Here is a 16,946-nt window from a genome sequence, read left to right as displayed (position 1 = left end):
TTTGAGGGAGGACGTGGTGCGCTGGCGGCGTCTGCCGCTCTCGCCGCTCGGCCGAGCGGCCTTGTTTAAAATGATGTCCCTGCCACGCTTCCTCTACGCCCTCCAGAATACTATGGACTTGGTCCCGGCACGCTATTTCCGTGAGGTGGAGGGCCTCCAGCGGCGCCTGTTCTGGGACGGGAGGCCGCGCATTGCTCTGGCTAAATTGACGCTCCCGTGGTACGATGGGGGGGGTCGCCCTCCCTGACATTAAACGGTATTACTGGGCCTCCCAACTAGCTGCAATTAATCATGGCCTTTACGGGCCCGCCTTGAACCCGGCATTCGAGATGGATAAGATGCTCCTGCCCGGTGGCGATTACAATCGAGCGCTCTACGCTGGCGCGCCCGACTCCCGTTTGACGGGACCGACGCGTGTCATGTTGCGTGTCTGGCACGCGGCTAATGCAGCTATGGGGTGGAAGGACCGTTTGACCCGGGCGTCACCGCTGTATGCGTCTGAGAGGTTGGGTTCCCTGTGGACGTCGAAGGGCTTCGAGAAGTGGGACACGATCGGAATCAGCACGGTGGGAGATCTCTGGACGAGGGGGGGATTCAAAACTTTTGAGACGCTGCAGGCGGAGTTCCAGCTGCAGGGCAGTGAGTACTTTCGGTACCTACAGGTTCGCCATGCGCTGGGCTCCGTCTTCCCGGATGTCGCATCCATTCCGGAGTCTTCCCCCCTGGAGGACAGAGTCCTAGATGGCCATGTCCCGGACAGCACGATCTCCCTCATATACAAAAAACTGATCAACGATAGATCGTGCCTGCTGACTAGTCTCCGCGAGGCTTGGGTTGCCGACGGGCTGGAGCTGGACGATGAGGATTGGATTTCCGCGGTGGCCTCTCCGAAAGAGGTGGCCATCCCGGCTCGCCTTCGTTTCGTCCAGCTCAAGATCCTTCACCGGGTTTACGTGACGGGGCCAAGGCTTCTGCGTATGGGCTTTGCTGGTGACGGAATGTGTAAGCGTGGCTGTGGTGCGTTGGCGACTTTCATGCATATACTGTGGGAGTGCCCGAAGGTGGAGCGATTCTGGCGTGGTGTGCATGAGGTCCTGCGTGTGGTGACGCGTGTGGCGCTGCTGCCTGAAGCGAGGAGATGCTTGCTGAATGTATGGGAACCGAATGACTATTCGGTCCCGCAGACGCGGTGGGTGACTCTGGGATACATGATAGCCAAGCGCGACATTGCTCAATTGTGGGGATCCCAGAGGCCCCCGGCGGTGTCGGACTGGAAAGAGCATATGGATTGGTGTATGTTTCGTGAAAAGGTGGTGTATGTGGCGAGAGGTAAGCCTGGGGCGTGGGTGAAAATCTGGGGCCCCTGGAACGCCTACCGCGGGGGTATTTGTGAGCCACCACTGCTACCGGCTGCCTCGCCTGCTCCGTCTCCCTAGACGGCCCCCCTCCCTCAGCCGCGGGCGCGCGGTCCCCCAGTCCCTGATCTATTCCCATTCCCCTCTCCAGAGTTCTGCTGCTGGTTTGGATCCCCCACTTATGGAGCACGTGCTGTTATTTTGGATCGCGGGTTGCCTTGCGGGTGTGGTTTTTTGGTGTTGTTTTGTTTCAAGAAAAGGGAACCGTACTGTGGGCTTGGAGCTGTGTGGCCTGCACCATTGATTACTCCTGTTTTCACTGCTCTACACTGCCTAGAGACTTTTACTGTATGTGTGCAATATGCTTTTTGTCATTCTAGCGGCCGGCCGGATGGTTGTAGGCCCATACTTGTAACTTTTACGAACTGCAATAAACGGTTTCAAAAAAAAAAAAAAAAAAAATCTGCAAATAATATAACAATCAGTTAATTTATAAACGACGAATTAAAACAATAACTTATACACTGACAACAATAATTTTTATTTTTCAAAAACGTTTCACATGTTTTTATCTTAACTCTTAAGTTTTGGTGAAACAGGGGTCTTGCCAATGGCCCTTACTGGCCCTAACATGCCCAAACAGCTGTTAAGCTTGTCTGTGTCCACCCTTAAATGGGAATGCCAGGGCTATGGGATGCTGTGAAGTTGGGGGAAGGCAGGAAATGATGCCAGTTCCTGTACAGATAGATGATGACCGATGCAGTGAGTAAAAGTACCTTACATGGCTTAGCTGAAGGCAAGTCTCCAGCCTTAATCTCTGGCAGTGCATCACATTGGCAGTCTCACAAAGCTGGAACCAATATCTCTATGAATATTTCTGCCATGTGGTCCTCTGTGCAGTTAACATTACTTCATACAATTGCAAACTGTGTTGGGATGTACTTAAGACAGTGGTACATCCCCACCCGCATCCAATAACCTCCAATAAGATTAATCTGAACCATATGGTCCATGTTTTTGTGTGCCGGTGTAAATCCATCATTTTCAGACAGCCTTAGTGAGACTAGTTCTGTCATACATAAATTACGATTTGACTTGAATATCTCCCTTTCTCCCCTACAGACCCCATTGCACCTTGCCGTGTATCTACACCAAGTGACTGTTGTCCGGGCGCTAGTATTGAAGGGAGCCGACACGGCGCAGCAGGACCGGCATGGCAACACTCCGTTTCACTTGGCCTGCCAGCATGGCTTCCTGGACTGCTTACAAGCATTAACACTGGCGCCCACCCTGCCTGAGACCTCCGTCTTTCCATCGGCCAGCTCTGTGCCTCCGACTCTACTTGCACTGGGTCTCTGGAACTGGAAAGGTATAGGAACGCACTCCTATTGCCAGGCATTACACAGAGGGCATTGCACAAAGATGTTTTAGAATTAATAGTAAGGGTTGGCTTTTAGCTAGAGGATGGGTTAAGTTGCTTGCCATCCTTTTCAGTTTGAGATAGGTTTCTGCCTTTTGGGCTGCATGGCCACATAATGAGTGATCCTGTTTTTACCATTACAGTTTACATTTTAAAGAGTGTATTTGATACTATATGCTTTATGTGCCTAGCTTAGGCAGCCACAGTGGAATTACATGCCACACCCTCTGATATCTAAGTAGCACTACCTTGAACAACTGCTCTGAAACACTTCGATGTGCATCTGAACTCTGAGAAAAACTTTCCCTCATTCGGGAAATATGAAGTATCTAGGCAGAATTCAAAAGGTATTTATCAAAGATATAACTATTTAATTTAAAAAAACACAAAGTATTACTGATCTACAGTTTACAAATGAAATGAGATTTACAGTGCATCCTAATCACACACTTTAAATTCCACAGATCGTTTATGAGCAGCTATATCTCAGGAGATGACCTAGCCATCAGAGCGGTAATGCAAGGCCAAATTTACGTAGATCCTCTTTCGCAAAGGTCAAGGCGGCAGAACAGGCTTGATCCCGCCTACCCAAAAGTTGGAACAGTCTTAAAAATAGATGCTCACACACTCGACTATGGTATAAGATACTCTCACTCACAGTGTGAACTCAGCCACAAAAGTACTTGTCCTCACACCATATGCTCCTAAAATGGCTTGATTGAACCAATAAAGTGTTTATAAGAATGTCTTCATTTTTTATCCAATTGTATATACACATAAGGTATGTTCAAACCAACTTAGAGAAACAAAATTGTATCGCCAGTGTACAACTTATAGCTAAATAAACATGTCAAATAAACGCTACATCATAACGGTGACATGTAGATGATGTACATAAACATTTTTAAAGAAAGCCCGATGCATTTCGGGACTGGCACGTCCCTTCTTCAGGGGAAACCTCAAATGAGGGAAACAGTAGTTTCCCAAAGATGGACTAGGAAATACGACACAAGCCCTGAGGGCGTATGGAAGAGTGAACCAAGGTAACTTGGTAGAAGTATGCTCGTAAGTAGCTCGTAGCAGTGATAGAGGTCGATCTTAGAAGTGTTCAGGCTGAGCGATAATACGGGACAAGTTGCTGCAGTGATCGAAACTTAGCGTTTGACTTGTTTATTTAGCCATATGTTGTACACTGGCGATACAATTTTGTTTCTCTAAGTTGGTTTGAACATACTTTATGTGTATATACAATTGGATAAAAAATGAAGACGTTCTTATAAACACTTTATTGGTTCAATCAGTTCATTACTTTTTCTAAAAACATTTTAAGCACATAATAATTGGGTTCTTTAGCAACCTCCAGCACAGTGCACAGTGTATAGTACCCCACTGGCTAGTATTTCCTTTCTTTATTCCTAGACGCTTGACCAGACAGCAAGCACAACACTGTAGCACCTTATTATAAAATTTGAACACCTTGTTCATTGGATCAAATAGGAGTGCGCTTCCCCCCCATGTCCCTAAAATGGCTTAACACAGATTAATGTCCCTCACAATATTATGCCCAGTGAAGTCATCTTATATTATCCTCTACCAGCATTCATAGTGTGATTTGACTGAACAGAGAATCAAGCACATAAGTGGGATGTCAGCATTTCATGCTCTAGTGAGGAGATGGATTGGGGGAGAACAGAGAAAGAGGCTGTGATGGGATTTTGCTTCACCTCGAAAATTCTGCTATGCATAATTTGCAGTTTGTGCCATACAGACAACATACTTGTGCAACATTTACTGGTAATCTTTGTGTTCAAGCTGCCAGTGAAAGGGAGCCAATGGTGCCCCTTGCTTGTAGCATGAGACTTTAGGCACTTGGAGTACCCTTCCCACTAACACTGGGTACTATTATTCACATGTATGCAGACAGTCCGGGTTCTAATAATGTGGTTGTTTTCAACCACTTCTACAGCTGCACGTTTTGAGCTCCTCTGGCAGCATGTGGGCACAGGCCTGCACTAGGGGTAGGGATGGATCCCTTTGGCTGGAGAGTGACCACAGCAGAGAGAAAAGAGAACATCCTCATGTACTTTTGTTTGTAGATTATGGTATGTATAAAGTGCAGACTGTCACCCAAAGGGGATGTATGCTGACACTCAAAAACCTACTTGACTCAAACAGTAAGATAGCTCCACAAGCTACCAATGGTCCATCATTAGAAAGACTGAGTTAATAGCCACATCTATAAGCCATTCCTAAATTGGAACAAATTAATTTTCTTCATGGATATTTAGGTAATTTTTTCCGTTTTTGAGCTGCAGCGATATAGAAAGCTCTGCCTCGGACCGTTGAGCCATGGAACCACTAACAGGGAGTCATCGCTGGGTACCAATAACCATGAAGGATGGTATCACTTAAACCAGTTTTTAGAATAAACAACTTTGTGTACAAGGCACAGCAATTTTAAAACAATCATTTCCTAGACAGGACCCTAAGAAGGAGAAAAAGGCTTGAAAATTATGGCCTTAAACTTTTAGGTTGTTGTTAAAAAAGACACCTAAATATTTTTGACAAGATGCTTCTTCAATTCTCTCCATATTTAAAAACCAAGCCATCTTCCGGGGCTTACCAGGACGCACCGCCAAGATTTTTGTTTTTTTGTTATTTATCTGAAGCTCGTTCCGTATAGAATACTCAGCAGTTGCATCCATTAATCTTTGCAGACCTATTTTTGTGTTGCTTAAAAGGACCAGGTCGTCTGCATATAAGAGGCTTGACAACCGAAAACTGGCAAGTTTGGGAGCATGGGAATTTATTTTATTTAGTGCCTCCGGAAGGTCTGATAGAAAAAGAGGGCCAAGACACATCCTTGTTTTAGGCCTCTAGATGTTGTTGTTCGACGTGATAGTCTTGATCCGTCCCCAATTTTAATCCTGACCCAGGTGTCATGGTGCAGCATCTGTATGGCTCTTAATAGGTCGTTTGGTATGCCCAGACTGTAGAGTTTCTGCCAGAGCTTTGCCCTGTTGACATTGTCGAATGTGGCTTTATAATCAATAAATCCCATGTAAAGAGATCCTTTGCTTGATTCTGCCTGATCTATCAGACAGGACAGTGACATGAGGTTGACTGATGTTCCTGTATCTTTCATAAAGCCAGTTTGGTTTGGCGGAATTACTTGGTTTTCCTCCGCCCAAGCCCGTAGTGAATTCAACAATATCCCAGCGAAATACTTTGCTTCATTGTCAATGAGTGCGACCAGTCTGTAGTTTTCAGGGGCTTGCTTATTTCCTCCTGTAAAGATTGGCACCAGGATCGATCCATTCCAAAGGGGTGGAATAATGTTCTTTTGTAAAATGAAAGAGAACAAGGGAGCTAGCTTTGATGCCCAAAAAACTGGATCCTCTTTGTACAAAGCCGGGGGAATGCCTCCTGGGCCGGGGGCACCGTCTTGCCTGCCCTTTTTAATCAGTTTTACTATGTCCTCCTCCTGGATTGTTAGTGTTTCAGTGCTGATTAGATGGCTGAGTCTTGATGTTGTCCTGTTTGTTGGTTGAGCGGGATCTGGATCGGTAAGAGGAGCGACTGTAATGTTGTTGTTGGCCAGCCCAAGGGACAAGAGTACTTCCTTTCTAGATGCGCCCACCATATTTCCTCGTCGCTGATCATTGGGGACTGCTGATTGGGCACAAAAATGACTATGCAGAAAAGAGCTCCACTCCGACTTCAAGATGTTTGAAGCTGCCACTTTTGTGGCCTTCCCGCCAATGCCATTAATAGTACGCCATAACCTTGCCGAGTTATTCGTAGGGCGACCAAGAAGGTCAAAAGGCGCCAGGGGCCGAACAGCAACCTTTTTTTTTTTTTAAACTTTATTTTTCCATTTCCATAATACAGTACATTCCATATGCGTTGCTCACTGCATACATAAACATACATATGCCTTCTTTAGTGCACTACAAAGAACAGTAAAATACATAAATTTTAATCCTTGTTCACCTACCATCCGGTTTGTCTCCGACAATGAGGTACCTTATGTTGTAATTCTGCAAGCTTCGGGTCTTCCCCTCCTGTACTCACTTAAGGTTAGGAAAGTTCACCACCCTCCAATACAATGTAATGTAAGTAACAGTAAATACATCAAATTACTTCACCCTCCATGGTGCACACTACCCCACCGTGGTGGGGACAATACCATCTAACTGTTGCGAGGCCGGCGAGGTGATCAATTTGGCCAAATAGGCCTTAAAAGGCCCCTATATATCTTTTGGGCGAGATGCCAGCGGTTGGGTTTCTGCATATAGGTCACTATTTGTATTACAATAGGCCAAACTCTGGATCCATGCTTTTAATGTAGGCAGAGTTTTACAGCCTCATTTAATAGCTATCTCTCTTTTTGCAAGCAAAAAAGCCATGGCGGCGAATTTATGAACACTCTTGGGGAAATCCAACACACATTCCAGGAGAGCGGAGTCAGGGGTAGGTGTTACCTCAATGTCTATCATCTCAGTCAGTTCATTGCAAACTGAACGCCAGCAAGCCCCATTCTTAACACAGTTCCAGAAAAGATGAGCAAAATCAGCATGCAAAGCCCCCCATTTGCGGCAGGAGTGTGGTTTGTCTGGGTCAATGTTGTGTACTCTTTCTGGAGACATGTAAACTACATAGGAATTTAAAATGCAGTAACCTATGTCGACTGTTTAAGGAGATCTCTAAGATTTGTGCGCAACAAAATTCCCAATGCGGGTCAGATATTGGATGTCCCAAATCCCGCTCCCACGCCTCCGGAATCTTAGCATCTTTGCTGGGAACTATAGCCATACACGCTCAGTACAGTTTAGAGACCAACTGTTCGCCTCTAGGGGTGGTGATCAAAGTGGTCAATGGGCCGAAGCCCGCTGGCTCAAGGGGAAATTCAGCAATAGTAGCTCTGAGTGCGGACCTGACCCGGTTTAAAATGAAATGGTCCATGAAAGTGGCCTCGCTGAATCTATCCTCCTCCGACCCTGAGAAAACATGGCCACCAGTAAAAAGGTGTCCGATCTTACTTATCGAGAATTTAGTTAACGTGCGCTGCACCAGCTTTTCTTGCATGATGGGGATCTATGGGTTGTTTAACATCGGAATATCCGGTGAGTAAAGTGCAGTCGTAGCAGTAACTGGAACCAGCTTCCGCCATGCCCAACTGGTGTTTGATACGGTTTGAATGTCACGGGGGTCTCTGGGGAATCCCTTACGTAATATTGTGAGTTGTGTCTCAGGTAAGACTAGATCTGCCTCGGGTCTAGAATAGGGAAGTCGAGCATCCAGATGATGCTAAGCATGTGCAAAGCTACACTGTGCTACTAAGTAATACATTTGAAGGTTAGGCACCCCAAATCCCCCTCTTTCATAAGGCAGTGTCATGCCGTCCAACTGACCCTGGGCCTCTTACCGCCCCATGTTAGTCGGATCAAGTGAGAGCGCAGCGTAAGAAAGAAACTATTAGGAAGTGGGATCGGAATATTGTTAAAAAGATACAAAAATCTCGGGAGAATTATCATTTTTATCAATGCCACAAGACCTGCGAAGGAGAGGGGGAGACGCAGCCATCTGTCTACCTGTAACTCGAGGTTATGTATTGCGGGACCATAGTTCAATCAGACAATTTGATGTGTCCATGTGAATGTGGATGCCCAAATATCGTGTCAAGTCAATGCACCTGTCGAGAGGGAACTCGCAATCCCATTTCCTGGTGCATGGAGTGATGGGAAATATAACTAATTTGCCCCAATTGATCCCCAGGACGGAATACCCTCCAAAGCGAATAATCTCCCTTATAAGAGGTTCCAGATTTTCTTCAGGTGAGCGCACATAAAGGATAATATCATCCGATGAGTAGAGGGCTTGTCTAAACTGAAGTCCCCTATGTAAATGGCCCTCTTGAAAGTGTCTAACCAGTGAATCCATTGCTAAGATGAAAAGCAACTGGGAGAGCGGACACCCTTGCCTGGTTCCCTTGAAAAAGGCAAAAGAACCACGATATTGTACCATTCAGCCTGATTCGGGCTGTGGGGCCACGATATAGTAATGCGGTGAGGGCAATAAATCCATTTGGCATGCCCATCCTGCGCATCACTGCCAAAAATAAAGGCCACTCCGACTAATCGAATGCCTTTTCAGTGCCCAGTAGTATTGCAGCTGCCGGCACCTCCGGTGATATTCTGTGTAGGACCGCGAATAGACCTCAAATTGAGGGCCGTCGATCTATTAGGGATAAAGCCCAATTGGCCAGGGGAGATTATCCGGTCCAACAGCAGGGCCAAACGCATCGCTATCATTTTCGCCAAGATTTTATAATCAAGGTTCAGCAGTGAAAGGGGTCTATACGACCCACAAGACATTGAATCCTTTCCAGGTTTAGGAAGTAGTATGATTACTGCCTCCGGCAATGTAGGGGGTAACTCACCACACTCCAAGGCCTTGTTATAGACCTCCAACAAGCGTGGGGCTAATAGATATTTGTATGCCTTAAAGAAGTCCCCCATGCAGCCGGCTAGTCCAGGGGTGGTAGAGCCATTCAATGCGTCTATTGCACTAGAAATCTCCTCCACGAGAAAGGTTCCACAAGGAATTCTTGCATGTATATTTCGAGCCAGACTAAGGCAATCTCTGATAAATATCCCTCTTGGTCTGAGCTGTTACAGTCTCCCCGTGATGTGTACGAATTGGTGTAGTATGACAGAAATTTGTCACGTATGTCCGCGGTGCTCCTAAGGTCGGCCTGTCGAAGAGCAAATCTCAGTTATGTAAGCCCTGCCTGATCGTGGTTTTAAAAGACGAGCCAACGTGCGCCCCGGCCTGTCACCCTCACCATAGCGGCGAGCAACACTATATTTAGTTAAAAAAGAGTTTCCCGCTCTGCAGCCTCCCTAAATTCAGTCATTAAGGCCAGTCGTGTTGGTTCGGGTTGCACAGTCTGTACCCTGTCTAATGCGTCCAATCTCCGTTCAACGCCCGCTATCATGGCTCTGTGATCTTTCAATATCCACGCATGTTTATAAATACAGACGCCACGCATGTAGGCCTCGAAGGCCTCCCAAAGTGTAGCCCAACTGGCAACGGACCCCGTGTTGATTTCAAAGTAATCTACAATGTCCTGTCTAAGCTCCATATGAAAGAGATTATCTGACAAGGTGTGTCCAGGGAATCTTCATTGCCTCTCGACGCCCTTGGGTCGAGGAATGCAGAGTTGCAAGACTACTGGAGAGTGATCCGAATACGTTCTGGGAAGGAGTGTAAATAGTTTTGTGCCAAGTTACTAGATATGGGGTGACCAGCCAGTAGTCCAATCTGGTCCAGGTGTCATAGGGGGCTGCATTATGAGAGTAGGTGGGTGTATTCGGGTGGCGGTGTCGCCAAACATCAGCAGCCCAGTGGAGTCGCAGAGGTCTGTCAGAGCCCGAAGCACACGCGGCTTAGTGTCAGGGTACTTTGAGGAGCAATCAAGTGATGGATCCATTAACAAGTTAAAGTCCCCCCCCATGCAAATAAGCTCAGCATCTAACTGTAAAATGTGAGAGTGTACATCCTGAAAATACCCTGGGCAATCGGTGTTCGGAGCGTATACATTTACCAACGCAATGCGATGTCCCATTAGCTGCCCTGTTACCATTGTGTAGCACCCTTCTTTATCATTGTGAACTGCGTGCAACTGAAATGGTATACGTTTGTGTATTAAAATTGCGGTACCTCTTGCGTATGTGCTGAACCCATCAAAATACCTGTGTGAAACCCAACTAGTCGCAAAGCAGGGCTCGACAAATCCACTCGACCGCTTGCATTTGCGAGGTAAATTTAATGAGGTCGAGCTATTTTTAGGTCCTACTCGCCCTTTCTGGCGAGTAGGAAAACATACTAACTTTTGTCCTCTGTCTTTGAAAACGGAGCAAATGTGACAAGATAACAAGATTTTAAGGCCTTTTTATTGCTCACAAAGCAAATGAGCAATAAAGATGCCTTTAAATCTTGTTATCTTGTCACATTTGCTCCGCTTTCAGAGACTGAGGTCAAGTAGGTTACTGTTAGGTTGAGGAGATTTTTCAAGGTACTAGACCTGCAGGACTAGTACCATTTTTCAGATTTTTCGAGCCCTGCAAAGGAAATATTATCAGCCCTGGGGAAGTGGGTTTCTTGCAGAAACGCGATGTCAATCCCATGCCTTTGCAAATAGTGTAAAACACTCCTCCCTTTCTTTGCATTATTCAGCCCTCTGAAATTCCAGGTGACAAGTGAAATGTTGGAAAAAGTGGACAAGTTATCCAAAACAGGCATTTGTATTATAAGTAGGGCTCCCGGTTTTCCGTTTAAACGGATTTTTACATATAAATACAGACGGAAAACAAGTTTTCCTTTGTCTGTATTTAAATGTAAAAACGGGAAAATACTAGCACATTTTGCAGCGCTTCTGTGCTCCAGCAGAGTTGCCTCGCCACGCTCAGTAAGTGCCTGCACAATGGGGGGGTTGTGGCAGGAGATCAGCGCCCTGATCTCCTGGATGATCTGTGGCTGCTAGCGCCAGGAGGCCTGCATTGTTCTCAGCGCCCCACCTGTGCGAAGTGAATCACTCTCACACACAGCGCATTCAGCCCCCTCCCTTGGCTCAGGCTGAGCTCTCACTCTCGCAGACATGCCTGGGGTGGACAGGGGGTAGTAGGCAGCCTGAAGAGAAGAAACCGGATCCTGTGCTGGAAGGCAGGGTTCAGTCAGACACACACACAGGGAAGAGGGTGTAAGTGAGACTCAGAAACAGAGTCTTTGCAGCGTTTGTGACCTGACAGCATTGCCCATAGCCATGCTGTCTCTTCCTTCTTGACTGGACAAGACAAGGACAGTGTCCAATTCTGCTGCCCCCCCCTCTTTATTCCTCTTCCTCCCTCTCTTTGTCGTGCTCCTCCTCACTTTTAGAAAACCGTGACTGTTCTTTCCTCTCCTTTCCGTCATTCGTTCCCCAGTGAAATGGATCCAAAAAAAGAGGACACGTCTTACAAAAGTCTTTTCCTGACATGTTTCTATTCCAAAACGCGGCCTCAGGAGGAGAAAAAAGGTTTTAAAATACGAACAATAAACACATAACTATATAAAACAAGACAGAGTCGTCGCAAAGTGGCCAGATTGGTGTTATTCACACCCAAACACATTAGCACCACCTTACAGAGTTTGCCAGTCTAGCGCTACTTTTCTTTTCATGTCCTTAGCTTTCTGAATAATGAGTGTAAAAGCTTTAAGTTGTATTCCCTATGAGTGTTTGATTTTTCCAGAATGTTGTTACTTTTTTCAGGCAGCAAATTACTCTGGTCTAGTGCATAGTTTGAATAGAGTTGCTTCTAGGTGTTTATAGCAGGGCACAATTGGGTTGTAGCTGAAGGGAGTGTGAGTTTATCTCAGTGGGACAGTATTGTGTTCAGTGGGGGAGAGGATACAGCACTCTCTGCAGATGACAGAAACTGCAGGGCTCTGAGACAAATGGCTTGTGATAGCACTTTAAGCGTATTTGGGACATTCTGCGAATGGCAAAGTTTTCAGATGTATTGTGAATGTATTGTGAATACAGAATGTATTGTGTTGACCAAGAACAACCAAATGCATGTGTGCATTGTCAATTTAAATAAATGTGGAAAAATACTAGCTGCAACGTTGCCTTCTGCTTGTGGCAAAAATAAATGTGGATAAATACAGAAAAAATGCCCAAAAAATAAATATGGATAAATACAGACGGAAATGGCAAAAAAATAAATACCATAAAACCGGGAGCCCTAATTATAAGACAGTGAATACTTGTGTAGTGTCGTTGGTATAGGACGATGCAAGGTGAGGAAACCATATCCACAATGATTGGAACCATATACTGAGTCAAAACCCCTCCCCCCTGCTCCCGTCCATCCCTGCTCAACCCCATGCAGGGAACAACCCCTATGAGTATACAATTACATACCCCTAGCAAAACATTCAACATTGAATACACTTGGAAAGTGAGACACTCCATGAACCTCTTACACACTTAATCTGCTAAACACACAGGGGGTGGCAACGCCACGCCGGATACCCCACTTTTATGCATATCTAACTAGCCCAAAGTGCACCCATAGGCGTACATGGCAAGGTCATAATTATGAGAGTTTTAACTGAGACCCAGACCATTGCATATTCGTCACTCAGATGAAACAAATTCCACGCTGGCAGCTACCACTGCCCTTGTAGCCCCTGCTGAGTTCCTGGACTGCCGCTGGGGATTCAAAGATCCGAGATGTGCCCTGGAAATCTACTCGAAGCCGTGCTGGGTATAGCATCCCATATCTCAGTCCCAGATTATGTAACGTGGCCTTAACACCATTGTATTTGCGTCTCGCCTCTTGTACCGTGGTAGTAAAGTCAGGGTAAGGGGACAACGTGGATCCCTGCCAATTTATAGTACCCTTCTCTCTTGCAAGTTGTAGTGCCGTGTCACTGTCACGAAAATTTAGGAGGCGCGCAATGATAGGTCTGGGAGGACAACCTGGATTAGGACGAGAACCTAAAGAACGATGAGCGCTCAATGATAACACCAGAGATAAAGGCGTCTCTGCCAAATATGTTGGTTAGCAGAGATTCCACAAACTGGTCCATGCGACCGATGTTGGATGAGTCAGGCACACCCAGTATGCGGAGGTTGTTGCGCCTACTGCGCACCTCCAAATCCTCATTTTTTATTGCCACTTCTTTCAGGAGTTTTTCAACTTGATCCAGACATCAGATTGATTGAGCAGATCCATCTTCCAAGTCCAACACCCTCCTTTCAACTGTGTCTAGGCGCCTGTCATGTACATCCAGTTTAGCACCTAATCGCTTGTCTAAGGTGTTGAATCGGTTATCGAGGACCTTGAAACCCGCTCTCAATTCCTGTAGGAGAGAACTCAAGCTTGCTGGCGGGTCCACTGCAAGACCTGCATCGGAATTACCCTCGGCACAATCTGCATTTGTTTCTGGGCCTCTCTCCTTAGTTTTGCCAAACTGTAGGAGTCGCTGCTTGGGCTCTTTACGACCTATGCCGTCTAGCCAACATCAACTGTAAAGTTACTATTTTGCTGTGAATTGGAACGTTACCAATGAGGGGACTGGGAAGGTGAAGGCAGAGGCAGTCGGTAGCGCCAGTCACCATGCTCCGCACATTAATATTCACTCAGGAGCGTCCCGAGGCTTGTCCAACAGATCCCCCAAACATCACGGTAGGACTCTACTTGCCCTGAGATTTTTTATACAGCCTGCTTTCCAGCTGTAACAAGCTCGATAATATGCATGCTGCTGCATCTTGCTTGGAGGTAGAGTGTCACTCTGACCACCATGCCCCCTGCGCATTCAGAGGAGGGCGGTACAGCTGTGAGGCCTGGATGTGCGGGCACTGCCCCCTCCGCATGCGCATCCTGCAGGATAGATTTCGCAGTCCGCCACAGCGCTATGGCAAGGATTCTCAGTGGGTGACTGCCCCCCCTTTATGGCCCGCCCGAATAGCCAGATGGCCACATCCCACGCTCACCCGTAGCCCCTGTCGCAGCGGGGCGTCCAGGACTCGGATACAGGCTGGCCTCTGTGGCAACAGCAGAGTGCCCCACAATGATGAGCGTTGCAACAATTGGTGGGGGGGAGTGGAATGATATCCCTCTCACCTCGCCGATTGCTTGCACAGGGCAGTGCGTCTCCGCGGCTGCTGTGGGGAACGGAGTACACTGCTCGGTGATCGCGGCTCGCTTGGTTGTTGTTGGGCCTCTATCCGGGGCCTACTTATTTCTCTGCAGCGGGCTCCGCCCAGTTAGTCTTCGCAGTCTAAAACGGGGCGTTTGTCACGTCTCTGATGGCACATCCTCGGGTCTCCGAAACGCTGATCTGTTGTTCCGTACAGAGCACACTTCTACATACACACTCCAGGAGCCATTGGGTCGGATCACAGAAGTTTGTCCGGGTGCTCCGGCAGAGCTTTAGTACCCCGCGGCCATCTTGGTCAGCAGCCTGGCCACGCCCCGCCGACCAGCAATGTTTACAGCCACCCGTGTCACCAACAGAACCTGCTCAGGACCTTTCCAGTGCAGCTCCAAACTTTTCATTTGCTGGAAATTCCGGAGAAGAATGTAATCTTCGGGCTGACTATCGTGGCCAGGTCCCCCTGGTATAAGAGGTAGTGACTCCCGCACCTCTTGGTGAATAGAATGTAAACGTTTAGTTAACTGGCCAAGATAATCAAGCAACACAGGGTATTTAATATCTGAAAACTTACGAGGACGCGGGATGCCCCAGACATTTGCCGGGCGTCCAAACATGACCTCATAAGGTGACAATCCGTTTCTAGAATGAGCTGTTGTTCTTGTTGACAAAAGAGCTAATGGTAGAGCATCTGGCCATTTCAGTGCTGCTGTCTCCTGAATTTTTGCCAATTTCAGCTTGAGAGTACCATTGTTCTTCTCAACCAAGCCCCGTGATTGTGGATGATTGGCAACATGAAATTTCTGTTCAACGTGCAAACCTTCACAAATTAATTGAATCACTTTCCCATTAAAATGACTTCCGTTTTTATTCCAGATAACAAGGGGCAAACCAAACCGAGGAAAGTACTCTTTAAGGAGTACCTTTGCAGGCTACATCCACTCGTCTGTGTTGGCAAAATGGTGCTGAAACAGACTGGAGCCTCGCCGGTAGCAGCCAAAATATACCGGACTACAGTGCATTGGCCCACCTACATGAACCCTTGCATCCAATTAATACTATTGACCACTTATGGTGTACCGCTCACAAACTGCAATGCCCGCAGAGATGATTGCGCAGTTAGCTGTGCTAGAATTTACGCCCATGGTCTTCGGAAAAGAGGCTGAGGGAGTGCTCAAATCACTATGCAGCCTTGGTTGGTTACTTCTTTTGTCTCAGCTTCCTTCTTCCCAGTTCCTTGTCACTGAGAATGCTAAAGGGATCTTGTATAAGCTATGTTATGACATATTGTATTGATGCACAAAACACAGCTGTGTGTGCGAATATTGTGCTGCAGTCCAGTAACAACCAAAACAATAACCATAATATGTTGGTAAGGCCCATGGATCTTGCTAGGGGATATGACTCCTCGGTAAGAAATGAAACTTGGTTAACCCTCTGGTAGCTTGGCACAGGGCAGTCAGGCTTAATTGAAGAGCATTGTGTAAAGTATTTAGCAACACTGCAAGCTGTATAACAGCGAAATCACCACACAAAAGATCATTTGTTCTCCTAATGTTGCAAAAGGGTTCAGTTAGGTAGAAATCAATTCTTAAGGGTAGGAGAACCGCTAACCGTGGTGTTATGTTTAACTTCTAAGTTAATGTCTTCTGAAACTATTCTGCTTATCAGCACGGATGGCTTGTGACTACTACCTTGTAGTCATCAGTCCTATGTAACGTTACTTATACACTGATAAACGCATATGATCGATTATCGTGGGGAAATGGGAAGGACCCGACCCAGTCATTTTACTGTTGGACAGCAATGAAAGGCTGGGGTAGGCTGCAACCCAGGACCTTAGTTAGGAGTACTGGGCACACTACCAGGGATATGTGCAGGGCACCACAAGGCGGTGTTGCGCAGAGCAGCTTTTGCCCCAGCTTTCTTCGGGGCTCAGAGGAGCTGCGAGCTGGGTGCTCCAGCCAATAAGGACACCGTGTTCAGCATGTGTGTACACAGAGGACATATACAGGGGGGACAGGTACATGATAGTGCACCTAAGACAGTCAAAGACCTGGAGGGCAGAGAGAAGCACACAAGGATTGACTGCATAGAGGACAGGGCATGCTACCCGGTAAGCATCATGTAGGAGTACATGAGATAAAGAAGCCTTTGGGACAGTGTTCGCACACAGGGATGGGTCATACCTCATCCGCTTTCAATCCACAGTGGTAAAGAGGAGGGTCTTGCAGAAGGCTGGGCTCCCTCCCGGAGAGTTTGGGTCACACTCATGTCGCATAGGGGTGACAACCACCGCAGCCCATTTAGGGCTCAACGCCGAGCAGATTAAAAAACTTGGCCTGTGGGCATCAGGCACTTTCAAAGGATACATCTGCTCACCAGAATCTGAACTATGTCTCTCTCCCAGCATGTCCAACGGGGGGCCGTCACAAGGTGTTGTTCTTGGTACATTCCTACAGCAC

At 46.9% G+C, this 16,946-nt stretch overlaps 1 protein-coding gene across 1 annotated transcript in view; it reads left to right on the top strand.

Annotated features, from left to right (window-relative positions):
- Window positions 1-16,946, top strand: part of LOC146798514 (NF-kappa-B inhibitor epsilon-like) — a 105,696-nt gene that overhangs the window by 54,413 nt on the left and 34,337 nt on the right. The window contains exon 3 of the mRNA XM_085625807.1: window positions 2,478-2,724. Coding sequence (XP_085481933.1) covers window positions 2,478-2,724 — 247 coding nt within the window. The remainder of the gene's footprint in view (window positions 1-2,477; window positions 2,725-16,946) is intronic.

The sequence above is a fragment of the Triturus cristatus genome, chromosome 9 (assembly GCF_964204655.1).
Source record: "Triturus cristatus chromosome 9, aTriCri1.1, whole genome shotgun sequence".
In the NCBI taxonomy this organism is placed as follows: Eukaryota; Metazoa; Chordata; class Amphibia; order Caudata; family Salamandridae; genus Triturus; species Triturus cristatus.
This window is presented reverse-complemented; position numbering and strand designations above follow the sequence as displayed.